The 22467-nt window shown below is 33.2% G+C and overlaps 1 protein-coding gene and 1 long non-coding RNA gene across 5 annotated transcripts in view; one reads left to right on the forward strand and one right to left on the reverse strand.

Moving 5' to 3' along the window:
• LOC114254302 overlaps positions 1-22467 on the forward strand; it is a 137319-nt gene that overhangs the window by 89011 nt on the left and 25841 nt on the right. The window lies entirely within an intron of this gene.
• Positions 1-22467, reverse strand: part of LOC105840633 (glutamate receptor ionotropic, kainate 2) — a 113923-nt gene that overhangs the window by 87340 nt on the left and 4116 nt on the right. For all 4 annotated transcript variants that reach the window (XM_012687623.3, XM_012687620.3, XM_012687621.3 and 1 more), the window contains exon 2: positions 20474-20676. In XM_012687623.3, coding sequence (XP_012543077.1) covers positions 20474-20567 — 94 coding nt within the window. In that variant the 5' untranslated portion in view covers positions 20568-20676. The remainder of the gene's footprint in view (positions 1-20473; positions 20677-22467) is intronic.

Raw genomic sequence — 22467 nt, forward strand, 5'->3', positions numbered from 1 at the left:
GGAGATAGCGACCGATACATTACTTAATCAATTTTTATTTCCATTTGTACTATAACGTTTTACAACGTGTAAAATTCGTCATGTATAATTTCTTTATTATATGTATATATATATATATATATATATATATATATATTCTACTTGTGTTCAGAAGATAAATAAAAAAGAGGAATTTAATTTTTCCTACAAAAACAAGAAACATAAATATAAGCAAGATTTCCGCAAGATCCAAACAAGACCAGAAATTTATTAATTTTTTCTTTTAAATGGATTCTCAAAATATTCTCAAGTGTAAAAATAAAAAACAACTTTGTTTTTATAGATGTTATATCTCCGGAGAAAAAGTACTGCATTTATGCAATAAACCGTTAAAAGACAAAAAGTTTTTTGATTTCCTGAACATTTTTAACATTTTAAACTTGGTAGGTTTTCATAGAAAACTCTTCAATTATGTATATCATAAACAGTTCTCTACAATAATATATGATCGTAGACGTTGACTTTTCTTAACGCCTTTTTTGAGTCTCATAGACTTCCAATATGATATTTCGACAGCACGACGATGTTGACGAGGGAACTCGAAGCCTGCTCGTTACAACACCTTGTGATTACAAGCGTGCATAAGATTAAAGGAAGAACCGTGCAAAGATGAGCAATTCTAGAAACTTTGAAACAAGAAATTTACTCGCGCCGTAGTTGCACCCGCGCGTCTGAAAATAGGATTTGACACAGCTCGTACTGGTATTAAGGTTTCCCTTCCGCTTTAACTTTAGTCGTACAACTCTGATCAAACACGTATCCTTAGGGATTACGAAAAGGTACTTGATCGGACAAGTAATTAGTACAAAGTCTAAACTCTAGAAGTTAAGAATTCCACTAGAGAAGTCAATCGCAAACCAGCAGTGGTAAGAGTGCGCGAATTAGATTTGTAAGACTAATCTCAGAATCTTAGCTGTACTTCCACACACATCTTTATACGTTTATACATATATACGATCTTTTAGTTTAGAGATAGAGTAATGCGAGCAATCAAGCTGCTTTTATCGTTTTACGTCACTGTCCGTCGATTAACAAGCGTTGAAAATTAACGTGATTACACGTCTGTAATAGAAAGATAGCTTGGGTACTGTAAAGTTACACAACGCGCGGGCGGAAATGCGTTGGGATATCCGAAAATTCACTGTGTTTATTCTCGGTGAATTGCGGCTAATAAAAATGCCTGGTCGGGTCGGTAGTTTAAATTCACTTTAGAACTTTGCCGTGCAGTGCGCGCGCATGGAAGAATACAGCGGAATCGTACGGAAGAGCGCTTTTAAATGCCACTACCGCGGAATGGTGCTCGATAATACGTCGGTGCGCTTCGCCAGCGCATAAAAAGTAATACTTCCCTGGCGATGCCAATATTTCTTGTATTATATCCCCTCATCTCATTTTAAGCGAAGGAGTAACGTGTGCTTACGATCGTTCGTTCACGCTTGTATATCAGGTCGTAAAGTATTGCGTGAAAAGCGTATTGCAATTTCGTGTATGATACAGTAGCTATTCCTAAATTCTGTAGAGGATACATGTAGAAGGCAATATGTGATCATAAAAGATTCAACATTGCTGATGGTTTGTTCAATAAATGAAAAAGTTTACGTCAAATGAATAGAACCGTCTCGCTTACTGTAGTAATTCAATGGCTTTGTATTTTTATTTTGCTCATTATATTTAGATAATCAATTTTTGGTGTTGAAAGAGAGAGAGAGAAAGAGAGAGAGAGAGAGAGGAGGAGGGAGGAAAAAAAAATAAACTCTATTATTTCTTATCTGTAATTATATACTAAATTTCATTACTTATTACAATTTTATTGAATTAAAAAATGATATCAAAATATTGGACATAAATATTAAGTTTACACAATAGCAGATCCCGCTTCAGTTTGCAACTTTCCACTTTATACTCATCGATAAGAAGCTGCTCAATTCATTCGGTTACTTTTATCGGTTTATCATGGAAACTTTGCTGTTTTACTTTGTAATACGATAAATTCAATCTCTTTTCTTATTTTTGTTTTTCACATGACTATTTTCCTAAATAGTATAATTCCTAAAATAAATAAGACTTGTAGTAAAACAAAAAGCGACATATTTATTTTACGTATAAAAATTATGATATCAATTTTATAATTAAAAAAAATAAGATAAGAGTGCAATGCAATATTTTTATTAAGAAGAAAAAAAAGATTTTAATATAATTTTATCGAACTTACTGTAAAGCAAAGAAGACGTAAAGAGCATACAATAAATATAAAAGCACATAATAAAATTTAATATGATATTGTATGCATAATGTTTCTGTATTCAGAGATTGTCTCCCCGACTGCGGGGATATAACATTCTTAGCCTCAACCTCGGCTTCATCAGCATCGCGAGCTTCAATTTCGATGGCCCTACGTTCTTTGTCTTTCTACGCCCGAGAGAAAAGAGAGATAGCTTTCGTCGTTGCCGGGTTTCCTCTCTGGACGAGACTCGAATTTCATCGAGCGAAACGACCCTTTTATCCAGATAAGACTAAGGCGTGGACGACGACTACGATAACGTGGGGAAGAAGTTGGAATAAGGCAGCGACTAATGAAGAGATGATTTATAAAAAAAAAGGCGCAAGAAACAATGCCGCGATCTTTTCAAGCATTTTAAAAATCACTCTTCGCGCGCAAGCGCGTCGCCCTTTTTAAACAGGAATGTAAAAACTTCACAGAAGAAGTCAGATTGAGAAACGATTCGCAGTGGATACGGGAAGATGGAGCGCAATGCGGAAGTAGTGAAAGAAGGATGACGAGATAAGAAGATGAGCACAGATCAGGGGCATAGTTCTTGAAAAGTGAAGTGAAACTTTTTTCACGAAACTTTTCCATTTGACCGACGGATTATACAAGTGAGAACTCTTTCGGAAACTTCGGCAAATCGAGGATGCTGCAACCAAAAGCTAATGAGTAAAGCAAGAAAAAATTTACGGGTTTAATAATTAATAATAATAATGAGATAAAGCCAAGAGCAATATTCGAGCGGGATTCTTCGTTATTTGTTTAACGTATAATTTGATTGCCATACAGTTAAAAAAATAACAAAAATATCGCAATTTCTATCAATTTCACTTCTAATGTAATAAAAATAAAACATTAACAAGCAATCAATCCTACACATAAATGTTTTATATAAAATATTATTTAAAAAATATCTAATATTTAATATTAACTTGTACGTTACTGTGTTTAGAGTATATAAGCTGCTGTTTTATTTATTTTCAGATTTATTTTATTTTTTAGCTTCTGATACAATAGAATTGTATCAGAAGCTAAAAAATCAAATAAATCTGAAAATAAATAAAAAAGCAGTTTATATCGTCACAATCGCTTTTCGGCGAATGACGTAACCCTAATTTGATCCGATCGAAACCGTAACGGTGTGAGTTACTGCCAAGTAGTTTCTGGAGCGGATTTCCTCCGCTGTCGTACAAAGTCGATACGCCTAGTTTGCGACCGAGATCGCGGTTTATCCAAGAGCCGTTACGGTTTGGAACCGTAACCATTAACAGCACATCTCAGACAGATCTGTATACGACGTTAATGATCTGTAAATTTTTTTTCCCTCGAGCAATAAAGATAAAACGTTCAGCTGTAAAAGAAAAATCAATACGACCTCTATAAAATTCAATTTCTAATTTAGCACTTGATAGTGGTATTTACTCGTTTTGCAATCGATTCGGTTTACTGAATATAACAGTATTTGTCACATTAACAAGATATTAAGTTAATGTGTTCCATTAACGAATTCTCCAATCATCCTCGATAGGCAAAAAAGAGTCAACGGCGAAATAATCAAGTTTATGATAACGGTATTTATTAATAGTGTTATCGTGTGTTTATTAATTACTTATACCAGCATGAAAGTTGATTAAAACTACGGTGGTGTTGATAGACAGGGATTTATCATGCGGTATACACTCGAGGCATTATCACTAATTCTCCCACTAACGAGTTATTAAACTAATGTCTCTCATTAGCGGAAATCTACCCCCTCGATTCCCGGAAGAACGCGGCAGAGTCCCTTACATACTGATGTGAGCACTGGTGAAGAGGCGAAGGTTCGCACACATAGCCGCCGGTGTATACGTGCTACTCGAAATTGGTCTCGTTAGTATGCCGCGCAGTTTCGAGTCAAAGTGCGTTTGCAGCAGCAGCAGCCACTCCGTCACGCACACGAGAAAATCGGGTGTGAGCGAATTTAACAACGCCGGGGCGCCATTAAATGCACGATCTGTTTTTGTGACGCTTGAGTTTGTTGTTAATAGAACAAACCCGAAATTTTCCTCTATACAAGTTCGATCAAATTATTTTGAAGGATGCAGCAAGACGAATGCAATTCGATTTATTATGTATAGAATGACTGTTCCAATTACTGCCGCTTTAAGCATTTAACGTGCTTATTTTGTACTTTTTCATATATAATAAAGCACACTTTTTATTAATATTCAAAAACTTTGTATACAACAAGCTCATAAACTTATATTTACTGCATTTATTTAAATAATATAATTTAATCTTAAAACATTTTTAATACATAACGCTATCATATTTTATTTTAATACTATAATTGAACAAAGCGGCAGTAATTAAAACAATTACTCATATCTATACGCAACATATTTATTTCGTCAAAAAAAAGCTGTGAAAAATTATTTTAATTTCAAGAAAGATTCATTTATCTGCAGCTTTGCAAATATATGATTAAATGCAAGGGCATAATTAATATAAATGTTCATTAAATATTAACTAATAAAACAATTGCACTAATTGTTTGTTGTAATTACTGTAATGTAGTGGTTTGCAAGCTCAATAGACATCGAGTTTAGGAGTGGAATTGAATGGTCACTCAATAGAACTCGGAATGCAAAAGAAACGTTGACCAAATGTAGTTATCCATGAATTATGCTGTTGATGGTCGTGTCTGACTATTCACTCGCGGTGGAGCTTCCGCATGAGTCTGCGGGAATCCACAGAACCACACTTTGAGAGGCGCTGTTCCACTAATGCAATTTCTGGCGTGATCGATCAGACTACACGCAAAGACCTCGTAGAACATACCGGACTTATCGAACATTTACGCAAATTGAAAGTGATCCCGATCAACGATCGCCCTGTGAAATTTCCTCACTGGATATAACTTTTACATCGTTTACGTTATATACACAGACCGAGTTGTGAAAACCAACTAAGATTTTTATCACATAGAAAATAACGGTATTAAGTCTTATCCAGTTTAATATTAAAATATTAAAAAGGGATATTGAAATAAATAAATAAATTTTAAATAATTTATAAAAAAAGCCGAAAAAGTGATTTGTAAAATGAAACTAACAATCCCCTGATTTCACATTTATTTTGTTTGCATAATATGGTTACAATTGGAGTATTCTAGTTTAATCATTGCACCAATATATAGAAGTTATGATTGTTTGAAATTTAGTGAGAACTTAGTTCGTGATCGAGCTATTAGATAACAAAGGGAGCTTAAATGACTATATCTACTTGGAAGTAGAACATTCAATAGAATAATCATAGTTCCATTTCTCATAAATTATATCGTAACATTTTATAGTGATAAGAAAACTGTAAATTATCGTAAAATTGCGTTTTATATTAAACTATATTTTTATGTAATAATATTACAATAATAATATAGTAGCATTTGCAAGATAATTTTCAATAATATTCTAATAACTGTTAGTGTATCTTCCGAATTCTATCGGCGCTCTCTCGACTGCAAGTCGAACAAGCTCTAGGTCTTCCGGCGAGTGTTATTCCGAAATCTGAGTCCACGTCGAGATTGAGAGAATTCTCATGCTTCCCATGAATACGGAATCAGGGTTTTGTAAGTTCCAATCTGTTGTAGCTAGCGCGAGCGGGCTCGCACCTAAAAGAAACTGCCTGCGAGGATACTTTGTGGTGCTAAATAAATCGAATCTGAACACATCGGAACAATGAGATTCGAACGATGTCGTTCACGTTGATAAGTCAAAGGTAAAAAGTTCTAACAAATATTGAGAAGAAAATAAATTTTCTCCTCAATAATATAGAAAAATATAGAATTTCACATGTATATATTAAAATAGAATAACCAAATAGAATTTACACATATAATAATAATAGCATTAAAATAATTGTATGTTATCTAAAAGAACTTTTTTATAACTAACTTTAAAGGTATAATTTCTACAAGTTAAATTAGATTGTGATTTTCGTGAATTTTAAACGAAAAGACGGAAATGGAATTTGTCGGTTTAGCAAAAAAAATTTAGGAGAAAAAGAAACGGAAGGAAGTTGAAGTGTCAACGAGTTAATTTAGTGAAATGCAGGAAAAGTCGATCGCCAATTTAATAGAGGGGCAGAAAGCGAGGTATTTGAATTAATGGTCGACAATCGGCGTTCCCGTTACGAGGTCTTCATGATGACAACCGATTGCCATAATTCATTTATAGAGAGTCCTTCCTCCTTTCATAACCACATAAAATGCTATGGCCCTTCCAAGATTAACTATAATCGATTTCTCGTTCTTCGACGCTCTAGAATACTTTTTTCTCTAGGAAAAATAATTGTATTCATTAGACGCCATTAAGAAGTCTTTTTAGACTCGAAGTATGACGTTGCAAATTTTTAAGAAATTGTCATATCAATTTCAGCTTATAATTATGTAAGTTATTCGATTCTGAGGTAATACACGCATTGATCATTAAAAATACATTTATCATTATTTAAAATATTTATTGAATCTTATTAAAAATTAAATAGTCTAATATACAAAGCTTTAGCATTCATTTTTGTATCGTTGTAAATTAGCTTTATTGTCGAAGCCAACATAATCGCAAAAAAAAAAGTAAATATCACATCTGTAATAATATAAAATCTTTTCGTACATTAACATTTTCAATATTCCTTTCTAGCAAGAATGAGAAAGGATATTAATCGATCATATATGAAAAGAATAATGTTGGGCTGTGCAGTATCCTAGCATGAAAGATCAGACTTTCATGAAAGTTAATAAATATCTCGTCTAGTACGCGCTTGTATGTGTTTTATACCTTTTTTAACTCGTAAGTCTTATGCCTTCACTTTGATCGATTATCAATAATATCATAGTCATGCGTGATTTTTTAATATTCTCTAGTCAACTATGTAATAACATGATAAAAGAAAAGGATTTTATATTATATGATATTTATAAAATTACAAGTAGACGTAATTCATAAATTTGTAGAAATGTAATTAAATGTGATGTTACTTAAAATTTATAGATTATGTCGTTTCGGTAGACAATTCGCAAAACAAACACTCGATGAATAATTCTGCAGTTTAGATAGCGACTCAATAGTCAGAAACTATTGTCGATGTATCGAACGCATCGCGCTGGCAAACTAATGCCGCGGCGGACACACTTTCAAACTGTAGGTACGAATGTAGTGTTGAATAATGCAATATGCGGTTGTACCAGATTAATGTGGTTGGTCTCGCGCGCAAGTGCAAACTTTAGTGATGCGCGATGTGTACGAAGTAACCCTGCATGATAATAACGTCTTCGGACCGATATAACATTTTGAGAGATAGCAAACAGTATTTGAGGAATGTCAATAAAACTGTTTAACTAACAGCTCAATATATGTACATACATCAATAAGATAGAATTTAGTAATTAGTCGTACGAAGTTCAATTTAAATTTATCATACAAAATTGAATACCAAACGTTTAATTAAACTATAGTTTATGATACAAAAATTTTGTACATGTGTTTTTTATTTGTTGATTTGCATTTGATCTTATAAGATCAAATATGTATTATGTAAATTGCATATCACTTAGATTATCTTTAATAATCTTTAATTTCCTATTTGTATTGATATTTGTGGTCAAATACATGTTAGAAATTGTAACTTGTAGTTTCAAATAAGTATAAAATATTAATGAGATGTGATTTAGCTGATCGCTATTTAGTAACACTTTTCTATCCACGTTTTACTCGATAATTAAAAAACAAAAAATTTCGGAACACTTTTTGCAAATATTTCTAATAATAATAACGTTAAGGGATAGAAAGTGAAGAAGATGGAACATCGCGAAGGTTGAAGGATCGTAGTAATACCGCGTAAAATTGCTCAGAGATATGCACATTTGCTGCACGTCCATTCAGAAAAATTCCGCAAAGAAATATACGTGACACATTAGTGACAGAGAAAGCCATTTCGAGAAAAATGTCAATTTAAGCGATATACGTTTTTACCTAACAAACGTATAACTCGTAATACTGGAGATAATAGAAAGGTTTCTGTAAGTAAATGATGAACAAAATTTCAAATATTCATGTTATATTAATTTGTGTAGTAATTTCAAACAATGTGTGTGATTTCACTTAGTAACGCATAAACAGTCTTGTCTCGACATTGTCTCCCCTTGAGTTCATAGTTATCTCAAATAACAGTGGAAACAATTTCATATTAATGGATTCATCTCCGTGGAAATGTATGTTTACTTGACGTTATCAGTGTATTAGAGTGGCTTCATCCACCAAAGAATTAATATTGTCATTCATGCCAAACCTTCCCCAGGTTATTTTATTAAATGCAAACTTAATTGATTAGAAACAGATTATTGTTATATCAAAGAGCAGCTCGAGAAAATAGAATAAAGAATTTTTACAGAAAGGAAAAAATATATAGCACAAGATAGAATACTATCTTAGATAATAGCACTTTCATCTGTGATAACCCGACTTGATGGACGTCCGTAAGTCAACGTTCGAACTTCGTGATTGGAAGAGTTCCAACAGTATCTACCAAGAAAACGATATGTCTTCCTTCCTCGAAAAATATTTACTATTTCCTACTATTCTTTTAAGCAAGAGTCGGGATATCTATGTACGTGCGGACAGCAATGTAGTTTGAGGTTTGCCGTATATCGTCATGTCTTACGTCGCACGTTCCCTTGAACTGTCACGATCTTTCAAAGAAATAAAAATGCGTTTCTCTTTTATTGTATTTCGCATTATTTGAATGCAATTTGTCTTAAAAATGTTTTGTTTGGACTTCGATTTTGCAGAAGCGTCAAAATCATTCGAGAACAAAGAAATAAAAAACTAACGAAAGCTATGTTCGTTCTATTTCTTTATAATACTTTTTAGTATCAAAATCCTAAAGTCCCGTTGAAATATTGCTATTTATTTAATATTTTAAAAGCAACAGCATTATTGTCAGAAGTATGCAAATGACGCAGCGAGCACGATTATTTATTGATTGAAAAACGAGAAATGCAAATTGTCCGCCAAATACAAAGATCGTCTCATGCTTTTTTCTGTTTCAAGTCATTTGTTATATTGTGTAGAATGCAAAAGGGGAAAGGAAGAAAGTTAAAAAGAGGCATTAAGAAAATTGTCTGTTTTCAGGGACTTGCCTCACTTCCAATTCCGTTCTCGATCTATAAGTAACTCATATTATTATGCTTTTTGAAGAAAGTTTTAGTTCTTAGTCCGTTCAAGTCCATTTGTATCTCTGAAGTTTTGGATATGAACGTTCCTAATGTAAAATTACGTCATACGTAAACGCAAAGTGGCATTTGAAACAAAGAAGTATCATTTTCTTGAGCGATAATTCTTCAAAGCAACTTCAGAGTGAGTACAGACTATTTAGTCTATGCGAAGGGTTAGTTGGAAATCTGACAGGTTCAGGGGTAGTTGGCTGAAGCCCCGGGTGTAATCGCATTATGACCCTCGTGTATAGCTCTCATTACACCCCCGACGGCGCTCCATCATTGCCCCCTCCAGTTTGTTACAGCACAGACGAATGGGTAAAATGAAGCTTTATCGTCAAACTAGCTCCCTAAATGCGGCCAGTGGCCTCATGACTCTAAACATTTTGATAAAACCCATTCCATACATGACATCTAGTTTATGTTTCTCACGCTATTACACTGCAATTACATGATGTCACATATAGATAAATATGCGTATTAATGTATTGTTATACGTATAATAAATAATTTGCAAAGGATTGAACTGATTGTTTTGTAAAATGTATGTCTATTTCCAACGATGAATCTAACAATGAGGATTTTATCGTACGCGCCTTTCAATCGTTAAAAATATAGTATTTGTTCGTTTAAGACATTTATTTATAGCTTTTGTTTAGATTTATTGTTTTTTGGCAATTTAAGAATTTATTGAATATTTCGGCGCGTGATCAAAAATAAGAAAATATATTATTATAGCTATATTTTATGCATAAAAAAATAAAGTTATTAACAAAAACACAATATGTGTTTTAAAACTTACATATAGAAGATTTTTTGAAAGAATTTATTTTTATCCAATTTCCGATTGACATACTGTCAACTAAATTGTTGAAAATAAATTTTGAACGTAAAAAACTGAAGCACTTATCAATGCCTAGCTGCAGCTTTTTTCTACGCAAAAGGATTATGTTTGGACACTCTAGGAAATACTATGGTCGATCAGAGTAAGCCGACAGGTTGTATTTCAGACCGGATTCCAGTCGCGTTTGGGTCCTGGTTGCAATGCAATTGCAACTTTGTTACGTCGCGAATACTGATAAAGGTAAAAATGTGTGAACGTATAAAACAACAACTTTTATAAGAAAAATTTCACCATGTTAATAACAAACGTAATGGAAGAATTATAAATCTTGATTAATTAAATATATAAGACTACATTTTTATGAACTTTAAAAATGTTTTGTATTATAATTCAGATTTGTCTTATTAATGTCCAATAAATCGTTCAATAAATAATTTAATACGCTAACATGACACTAATGTAACAATTGTGAACGATGATCCAAGATTTAGGCAATTTAGATTTCCTTGCGGAATATCGATTATATATATATGATATCCACAACACTAATGGCTCTATAATCCATCAGTTAGACCATCACCAGATGTTATGATCGACAGGAGGCTAGTCGTATCTGACAGCATCTTAGCTACTTTATTCATGTCAAGATAATCGAGGGTTAAGAATACACAAGGGAATTGAGTCGATCCATTTCGATTCGATAAATCAAAAAAACATTACAAAGTAAAACAATATCGACCATAGTTTATACATCTAGTCAACGTGAAATGGGGTTTTGATATCGTTAAGATCATCAGACGTTTCCCAGGAGTCAAATATTTTATTATTGACTTTCCGGTTGCGACGAACCTCGTTATAGAGAGGATATTACTTGAGTTCGCTGAACTATTTTTCTGCCAAGAGAAATTCATTTGTTTGCGTATCTCTATCGAACTTGGAAAAATCTATGAGAAAAGTTTGCGACTTTACACAAATATGTGAGGCTTATAGAAGCTTATATTTACCTGACTTGCTAGGATATTTTTGTAGAATTCATGTTATGTGAAGAAATAATAATTTATGTATATGTATATATGAAAATTATTAATTAATGTTTATTATTTGTTCATCATAATAGCAGGAACGGAGTTAGGGAAAACGTTCTAAAGGAGAAAATTCTGTATAATATAAAGACATTTTTTAACCTTGCAATTATAACAATAAAAAAGATAATTAAAAGATAAGAATTGGCAAAAATTACTTCAAGGTTTTCAGGTTACGTACGAAACATTTATCTGTTTTCGTTCCAGTTTTACTACTGTCTCTGTATATTCTAAAATATCGTTCCAGATATACATGCGCTGTTGATTCGATTTATTCTTGACCCGATTATGTCCTGAAAAACAAGTTTCAGCAGATTCTCCTTTTGCTCTCTGGTGTATCGACAAATATTATTTGGATAGTGCTCTGGGAATACTGAGAATGCGTGCAATTCTCAAATACTTTGGGGATACATTCGCAAGCTATCTTGTAATCCACTTACGTGTGAGTTGTCTCTATCTCTTTCTACAATTTATATAATCGAGATTTCGTTAGATCAACATTGTATTTTTTCTTTCGCTTAATCGTTTTGAAGATTTCGATTAACTAGCATAATTGCACTTTTTGTAATTATCCAAATGTGTCTTAAAATGAGAAAACAAAAGTAAAAAAAGTGTTATTTAATTCTTCTTTAATTTTTTTTTTAAATTAATTATTAATAACACACAATTTTTAATAATCAAGTAAAAACCTTGTATTTTTCACATATAAGTACATTATATAAAAATTATAATAGAGCTTTAAATATGCAAAATTTTCATGACTCGAGAAATGGTATCTAGAATATCACATACTAGCGAGGCGTTCAGGTGAGAAAATGTTATGTAAAACCAGAGAAAATCTGAGTATGCGACAAATTTAGCGTATCTTTATCGATCTCTTTACCTGTTTACGGAAATGTCTGGCATCGTCAGCCATGTTATTTTCATGTGTGTGTGTGTGTGTGTATGTGTGTGTGTACAAGATAGTCTCGTTTTCTTATCTAGGTGAAGCGGAAAAATAGAACATTACATAAAGCATTTGATGGAAAAAAATTTCCATGAATGATTAAAAATATTATTAACATTACCTAAAGTATAATCGAGCGGAAAAGTAAAATTAATATTTCTGTGGTTTCGTCGATAATAAGAATAAATGATATTAATAATCGACTTGTTATCGCTATAAATTCGAAGAACAAAACGTGCGACTTTTCTTCAAATTTTCTTATGGCTTACTAAAAAAGAAATTTCGTTAATGACTATTCGAAAATCATCTCGCGACTGAATTCAAATGACTGGAATAAAGTTTATTTCAGAAAAAATTATGAACGGAAATTCATTTGAGTAAGACACATATAATCGAAAACTTACTAAATATTACTTTTCCAGAGATTAATTTTTCTTTGATAGCAGTTCGGTTGAGACAAACTGGCATTATTGCAGTACGCAATAATTGGCAGATTAACGATTGCGTGTGCATAAATTAATTTAGAAACAGCAAATGCAATTAGACACGTAATTTCTAAACGCAAAACTTCAAGAATTACGGATAATTTTATAGAAAAAAAACGAAGAAATGTTCTCGTTTTTTGCTAGCTACGAACGTAAATATACCTGACAAACTTGAATCAGTGCGCTAAGTCAGCGCTCTGATTACACCATCCATAGGGGTCCATTTACCGATCTTCTTTTTCCATCAAAACGTGAGTTCATCATCTACCCTTAATTTAATGCTAATAGAATATTAACTTATCTGAAGGGCCCTATGTGAAATAACATGTTCATGGTTGCTGGTCCTAATATGTACACACGACGAAAAAGGAAGATGACTGAGAAAAGGTGAATGCGAGGAAAACGGACGAATCAGGGACGGAAAGAGCAAATACTTATGAGTTATGATCGTCTCGGAAGTTTGCAGCCAGTCGTCGCGATTCGGATCGGACGTTTCAATCTCGGAGTTTGAGAAGCTGCGGAACAGAAAGTAGTACGGGGGTCAGGCTGAGTGGAGGAAGGAATTGAGAGGTGATCGAGGGTACGTGGGGAAAATCCCAGGGAAAGTACATGAGAAAAGAGAATCGGGGAGTCTTCCGTTTGCCCCGACTATCGTGAAATTATTAAGAGCATTCCTCTGTTTACGACGCTCTACCTCGCCGTTCGACAACCGTTCTTGGTACTATTCCGGGACGGACTCGTTGCCACTCTCTCACGATTTACTGAGCGATTTCCATGATTTTTCAACTCCTTCCAATGAATACTTTGATCAATAAACATTCTCGTAGACGTATAAGTTCACTAAATCCAAATTCAATATAATTTAATTCGATTCTTATTTAGTTTAGAAAGATATAAAATTATCGATTACAATTTAAAGTAATAGTGATTCCAACTTCCAAGTTTAATATTTTTAACGATGTTAAATTGCAACATTTGTACAAGATAAAAAATTATTTTTTAAAATAAAAAAATTATATAAATATAACAATAAATTCTAAAACAGGAATCTATTTTTAAAATATTCAAACATTTGTTTAAAGTTCAATCTTAAATCGTTCCCATATTTAAAAAAAGTATTTAAAAACAAGAAAAATTCTTTCAGTTAAACTGCATTTTCGTACGCAAATATTATACAAATTATTTTAAGTCGTTTTGCATAGCACGCGATATTGTAGAATAAATATGCGATCAACTTTCAGCGTAAATTATTCTAATAATAGCAGGAAACCAAATTCGAGGGCTGAGCATTAAAGATTTTCTCTCGTGTTCTCGAATTCAAGCGGTCGGCAATTAATTCGACGCCTAACTTTCTCAACTGCGATGAAATATGCAAACTAAACGAGTACGTAACGCGTTGCTAAGTTGCGGTGAAGATATCACGTTGATGATACTAGATAGAGAGAAAGAGAGAGTGCGCAAGATAAAAGCTGCAAGATCTGGGAAAGCTCTCGAGATACTGATATTCGTCGGCGCCACGATGTCGTATCTACCCTTGGTTCGCTCACCCCTTACTCTTTTACTCGCCTTTCTCGCGTTATTTTCTTTTTGCCTATTTGTTTTCTTTCTCTTCTTCTCTCTTTCCCGACATATATGTTTCCACCCTCTCAGGTCTTTTATTGCGTTACCACTGTAGTCTGATTTCCTACAGCATGTACAATCAGTCGGGGTAGTCAACCTCACTTTTCACTGAAGATAGCAAACGCTAGTTTGTCTAGTGATTCAATAGTGACTCAATCAGAAATAAACAAATGGATGCTAAAACATTAGATGGACATTTAAGGGAATCCTAAAAAGTGACGGAATTAATGATAAGTATTACAGTATACAAAAGTCTTTGCATTTGAGTGAATTAGCTTTACAGAATTGAATTTTTCTACTTGTTTAAAGTACGTGTAAGAATCGCAGGATACTCAATGTGAACTTAAGTATAAAAAAAATTAAAAAATTATCCTGTAATGTGAACGTATCATAATAATATTATAATTTTTTTATTTTTAAGTTTAAAAAAGTTATTAATTCTGTAAAGTCAATTCGGAAAATTTTGTAATATCCTATAATATTGATAATTTCATTTTAAAATTCCTTCAAGTTCCATCAAGATTCAAGAGTATCTACATTATATTATTTGTTTAGTCAATATATAAATTTAATTAAATTTAAATTTAGCTTTATTATTAAATTTAATTAAGAATATTTTTGTGTTTCTCCGACAAACATCATATTGTTCAAAATTATTTAATAGGATAAATATAATAAGTTTTGCAACATTTAAACTATATTTTATAATACTACGCTTAATTTTATAATAATACGCTTTGATGAGCTCAAAACACTTAAGAATTCGGCGTTAATGTTGTTATTCTACTGTTACATTCAAAGCGTTAAATAGAGAATTCGAAAAGCTTAAGAAAAGTTTAAAGCTTTAATCTCGAAATTAATCAAAGGATAGTAGCGTGTTCATCCAAGCCGCAAATGAAGTTGGCTAATACAATTACGTACTTTTATCGAGAATTTGCCTCTTCGCTTTCTCATTATATCACTGATAATAAAACGAGATATAGTTGAAATCTCTGTGCGAGGTAAAATAATCGGGCAAGTGACAAAATTATGGACTGGCAAGATGTTCACAAGTAAGGCGGGCAAAAAAATGTCGAGACTCTCAAGATTTACGGTGAGAAAAGGCAAGAGGAAAGAAAGAACTGTCGGGAGTTCCCTTTGTTGTGTGGAAGTTACTCGGCTCCATTTATTCACTCTCTTCTTTCGTCACTCGCCGTTGACAGGGGAAGGAAGGAGGAAGCCCGCGGGAAAAGCCGGATTTTCCTCTTCCTCGCGTGACAAACGCGATATCCCGGCACGCCCTTGATACGATATTGTTACGGAATATTGTTTGCTTCAAAGATTTGATGAATATGGGATGTGAAACGGATGAAGTCAAGTATGCGTGGACGCGTGCCCCATTGTACAGAATACAGGAGACGCGAAAGATAAATTATGCCACGTGTTTGCATTTCCGCTTTCGCGATTATGAAATGCTTTCCAAGGATCTTATAATTTGCCATATTTTATTCATTTAATGGCTCAAGGGAATAAAAGCGATAGCCGCCCTAATATAATGGCTAATTATAAAAAGATGTGTTAGAATCAGCCTTGTTCAAAAACGTCGTTTTAATAAGAAGATTACTAAGTAATGCGGTTTCGAAGTACCGCCAAGAACGTAAGTCGTGATATAAAAGGGAGCTTCTTTCATGTTACAATCACCTTATGGATGAAATTCGCATTGCAGATGAATGGTGAGCATGCATGAGTGGTCTCGAGTCTTCCTTCCGGCCTGACGTGTTTTCTTTTAAAAGGGGGCTAGACTTGTACCCGGAAGATTTATCGAGAGGCTGAATACGGACGATTAACCAGTGAATTTCCTGCATTTCCGTGCGACTCTTTTTACTCGTATTTCGCGCCGGTGCGGTGGTCCGATCGATTTCGACGGAATCCGCGACTTGCAAACGTTTCTTCGATACGCAACTTTGCCATATAAAACGAATAAGAAATCTCTGCATCGTAAGTTCCACGGAGCCATCGACTTTAGAATATTACTATTCCTTTTGCGATGCCCATAATTAAACAGAATACATAAAACGTAGCAATATTTTATTTCAATTTTTTCAAAGTTTCTTTATGATGTTGAAGTAACTCGTTCGCAGTTTAAAACAGCGGGAAAAATTTTGCCAATATTTTTCTATTAGGAAAGTTATACACAGCTTTACAAGTTATTTCTCATGTAAAATAAGTGAAACTGCATAACCACTTCTCATGCAAAAATCAAAAGGTCGAAAGAATAACTGAAAATTGTTTTGTTTTATAAAATTTTCTCGTGTATTAGTAAAATTAAACAAAGTATTATATATAGCGTAACAGATTAATCAAAATCTCTATGTTAACTAAATTGGAGTAACAAATGTGTGAAATATTTAAATTCAAAAGCTTTTAAGTATATAACAATTAATTTTGTAAACAATATTCAATATACATTTTGTTGTCACCGACAAATTGCGGGCTATTTCATTTGTGCGACGTTAATTAATCAGCGAAACCGATTTATTCAAGCATCATTTAGATTCGCGGTGTCCTTTGTCAACTAGATGCGCTGAAGAGTAAAGGACGTTCACCAGAACGATTTATCGTGATAAACCTTTCCACAAGATTCCCTACCCTTATTTATCCATCAAATTAACGGACGTTGATTAGGCGGGGCAGCAAAGCTTGGTCTAGAAAACTCCACGTTGACAATTAATTACCGCCCGGGCCATTTATTACACAAGAATTCTATAAGAAAGTAGGATAATATTATCTTATATTCATTTACGGAGTATTTTGTCATACAGAGTGCCTCAAATCTTAACGAATTGTCTTTCACGTGTAATCTTCTCTAATGTAAAGTCGATTTTTTCAAATCAAATATGTCAAAAAAAAGTATCGTTTATTGCAGATTTACAATCTTTAATATTAAATATTTTTATAATAATCCATAAATTATAAAATACTGCTAAAACAAAAAAAAAAGTTCATTTAAAATAAAGAATAAGATTTGGAAAATCTTACTCTTCTTATCTCAGACATGCGAAAATCTAATAAGAAAACTTTGTCGACAACACGTGTATCTTCTTGCATATCTAATTGTTTTCCTAATTAGAAATCTCATTTGTTGAGATAATATTGTTGTAAGAAAAGGATAGATTTCAATTGTAACGATAAAGGAGAGAGGAACGGTTTGAATTAATTTAGAGGAGAGAGAGAGAGAGAGAGAGAGAGAGAGAGAGAGAGAGAGAGAGAGAGAGAAGGGGGGAGGGATAAATTATCTCACCTCCGTCATTACATCGCGGATTGCATCCGTGTGATCTCTTTATCTTTGTATCCATTTTCGCTGTCTAAACGTCCTACGTGTTACAAGGCGCCTTGAGGGCATTCGCGGCGAGAAATCCAATTTCAATGAAAAGGCGGAACAAGAGGTTACGACGCGAGACAAATATCGCGTTTCAGGGTGATACACCGTCCCGCGGTTATGTACGTGTTGTCTGCGTAAATTCCTCGGGCCTGTCGGCTTACTCGAGAGAGAATTTAACTGTTTTATCGCGAAAACAGAAGCTACGGTGGAACCATTACTGGAATTCCGTTTGTCTTCTTGCATTCGGATGTTAACATTCTTCCGATTTATTGGATTATCCCGAGAGTCAACGCTTTGAGAAGAAACTGAGAGAACCCCCGAGAATTTATTTGCCGGGATAAAATTTAATTCGTAAAATTGACGAACAAAATGTGCGTATAATCAATATATATAATAAATTCGATTTAATTATTCAAAGTTGTATCTATTTAACTACAAATAATTATGATTTTTCCATTGCGATATTCTTTAATTTCACACATGTGCCTGTCTGCACAATGTTACTAATAATTTACCCCGGTCATCCATATTTAACAGCAAATTCAACTGTACGGTTACGACCGTTTACACCAGACGCATTAATTAACAGTAACAGTACCAAATACACGAAATTCATTACTGCTTACTATCCGTAGGGATCAGGCCAGAAATCTAGCTATTATTTTACAGTAATATATCTATCACTATTTAGAAATGCTGTAGCAATACATATATAATAGTTTTTTAAATTTTTGTCTTTAATATCGGCATTTTCTCTTTTGAAAAATATTTTAAGTATAATTATAAATTAATTAATCTCTCGACCCTTTCTTTTTTACTTAAGTTAATTAAACGTTCTGCGATATATTGCATTAGTGCAAAGGTATCACTTTACATGGTTATTAATCATTAAATGCATAATTGAAATACAGCTATTGGGAAATTTAATCACATAAATTATGTTAAACACTCAATGTTGTTATAGTTTAAGCATCAAAGTAGAATGTGTTTACAAGTAGTAATTGACAAATAAAAGTTATTAACAAATATAACTGTTTTAACTAAATTTACGTTTCTCAAGAAATTCAATTTTTTATTATTTATTTTCTATAACCCAATTAATAAAACAAAGAATTAAATTGTCTGTCATGCAGCGTAGTAATTATAATACACATTCTGCCGAGAATTTTTAATCGCGTATCTCGCTATCTTGATTCGTGTATCTAATAAGAAATATCGAACAAAAATGTTATAAGACAAATACTAGTAGCACAAGAGGCCCATCAAGTAACTCAATGGACTCTCATTAGTAACACGATAACGGATGTTCGAGCATTATGAGCCTGTAATCTGATGTGCTAGGTAGCTGACGTATCTCTATTATAACGCTATGGTTACAAGAAAGCCCGCAGTAGTGTCACTTACTACATCCGGTTTTATGTTACGTAAGTGAATTTTGCGACTAAATTATCTATAAATACGATAACATTATGATATGTCAAAAAGAAAATAATATACTGTTTTCTTCTCTCTTCAATTCTATTCGAAATATAATAAAAATGATCAAACGTTTGAATTATTTAAATATTTTTTTTAATATGTGGATTTAGTTTTACGCGCGCGCGCGTGCGTGCGTGCGTGCGTGCGTGCGTGCGTGCGTGTGTGTGTGTGTGTGTGTGTGTGTGTGTGTGTGTGTAAATTAATATGTAAGATATATATTTAATCTATTTTAATAAATTACTAAGGTAAAGAAATATTAATGATATCGTAATTAAAAGAATGTAAAAACAAGGTAGATAAAATTGAAGCCGAGAGAGTATTTCAAGAGCCATACGTGCTTTGAGTACAATAATTATTGCTGGAGACAATACCGACAAGCGTAACCTAGGGGCAACTCCTAGAAAAGTTTGATTTGATAGAAAAGATTGAGAAGCGGCTCTTAGGTACGCCGAAGTTTTTGGGAATGCAACTCGGAAAGTGTCAGGAAAAGATATCAACTTGCGCGTCTAGTCCGATGCTCGGCAAACTTTTCTTCGCTTGATATAAACTGATTCAATCGTAAAAGAAGTAAGAAATGGTATTACAATTTTGATTTGTCAGAACAATGTGAACAGTAAACGAATAATTTTCGATCGCTATTTGAAATACAATTGAAACGCATAAACAAACTTTTGTTTTTTTTCAAAATTACCATCAGAAAATCACATATGTATATGCAGAATAATTTAAAATTTAAAGTTAGCTTCATTTTAAAACGATAAAATTTAAATTCAACTTTAACGGCGTACATTTTCCAGTATATTCACGGCTGACATTAATCACTCAACGCATATTACGATGAAACAATGTGTTTTATTTTCCTATTTAAATAGAGTCAAGTGAGAAGAGTTCGCACAAATATATTTTTTGAGATTCGCCTATTTTTCGTTTATTTAAGATCCAAGTTTGTTTAAACCAAGTTTGTTTAAATATTATGAAAAAAATATTGATTTTGAAGGCGTGTGTATTTTCGTCGTTTTATTGAATCGTGACGATTTGTTATCAAAGAACGATTTAAAGATAAAACTCATTTGCGAATTAAACTATCCAAATACAAACTTACCAATTTTGACGACCGAAGGCAAGGCGTCGAGCATCGATGGCAGCTGAAGCAGCTGAAGAACAAAGATAGAGGCTACCAGGCAGCCCAGATTCATAGCTCATCTCGGAAGCCCTCTGCCGCGGCCTCTCGGTGGCCCCTCACACAAACACCACCGCACAAATTATTTGGTGGATAGGACTTGACGTTCCTACGCACACATTTACCTAAACATAAAAATATAAATGCATTATTCGAACAAAGTCGACGTGAAATATAACCATTGCAGTCATTGCAATTGAAATGACCAAAATTTATAAGAATTATTATTAGAGAATCATATCTTTATGATCGTATCACTTTATTGTCTGCGCATATATATAATATATAATTTAAAAAATAAATCTTAAATTTTGTGCGTAAATAAGACAGCTTTGTTGAAATACAGACACCAGTTGGCTTCTGTTTCAAGAAAAAAATAAACCTTTTACGTTAATTAAAAGTTCGCGTTGAAACCGAGATATAATAGAATATATTCGCTACGTTTGCCTTTCACTGGGTATAAAATTCATAAGGGTCGGTCGTGTCCTACTACAAACCGGTTTCCGGAAAAATACATTTTTCTATGTATGAGAGGAAAGGGAGTTTTCATTTTGCCAACAAGCAAAAATTTATCGTTTCGCGTTTGAAATTTGATTCGACAGTCGTTATTGCTTGTTTAAGGCGTTTATTATGCGATATTTGAATTCGATAAATGATTTTCATCCCAAGATTCGCATGTATTTATTATGCAAGTATCGCTTGTGAATTCCCGTGACAAAGTAGAAAACTTACCGTCACTCATACTATTTTATGTTCCAAATTTCGGTGGCGCTTGGCCAAAGGATTGGAGGACAGATGTCCACTCGTATAACTTCACATTTCTAGCAAACGTCACACGTGTGACCCAATATTTTAGGCAGGGAAGATTAGTCAGAAAATGTAGGGACTATATTTGCATTATTTTAAGGAATTTATGTAATAAGTCAGAACATGTATTAAGTAATTTGTACAAATTAATTTTTATATGCAAGAGTTTTTACAGAATGTTCAAAATTTCAAGCTAATGCATTACTAATATTTATTATGTAAATTATTACAAAATCAAATATACTTAAAGAAATAAAATGTTACAGATTCGATCTCCAAAACATTAAAATTTCTTCTCTCTTAATTTGAAGCACAGTTTTAATTTATGTCGACTAAATTAACTCTCCATCATTGTAAAATGCATCTTCTATGTTTCACGAACAAACGAAACCATCATATGATTTACTCGGCAAACTTAATATTCTGTTTTTACTCGACGCGTTTCTTGCTCGCCAATGCTGTCTCATAAATCGATAAAATTGCGAAATAACCGCGGTGTTTTGTCGCTGGTGGTGCATTCGCTGGCAGAAACCACCGATATTATTTGAGTTTAATTCAATGTCATGATTTCTTTGCGAAATGGGGAACAGTTTGCGAAACTCCTCGCGCGAAGACTTCCTCCGTGGACGTCGCTGACGACGCGGTGGTTTCAGAAGAAACAATTTTCAATTCGTGAATTGGTCTACGAGAAATTCAGCAGACTGTCTGGCGACTTCTTCGCGAATTCGTGGATATTCTCAGTAATTCTTCTCACTCGGCTCTATTAGGAGAGAATTGAATGTTTTTCTTACTTCTATTGTTCGGTATGAAATTCCGGTCTAAATAATTGCGACTCTTTTATTCGAGACGCACTCCATTGTACAATATACCCTAAGACTAATCTCGAAAATGTAACTACATGTTGTAAAAGAATTCTTTTAATCAATCGACGCAGAGTAATTAAAGATACAATTTTTAAGACATAATTAATTTTGCATTATTAAACTCATTATTATTTTTCTAATTTTTTAAATTTATTTTGTCAAATATTTCTGTCTTATTTAGACATTTTTTGCTATTAAAATCTCAAATCTTTATACAAGTTGAAGAAAATAGAGACATGAAAGAAT

The sequence above is a fragment of the Monomorium pharaonis genome, chromosome 8 (assembly GCF_013373865.1).
Source record: "Monomorium pharaonis isolate MP-MQ-018 chromosome 8, ASM1337386v2, whole genome shotgun sequence".
Taxonomy (NCBI): Eukaryota; Metazoa; Arthropoda; class Insecta; order Hymenoptera; family Formicidae; genus Monomorium; species Monomorium pharaonis.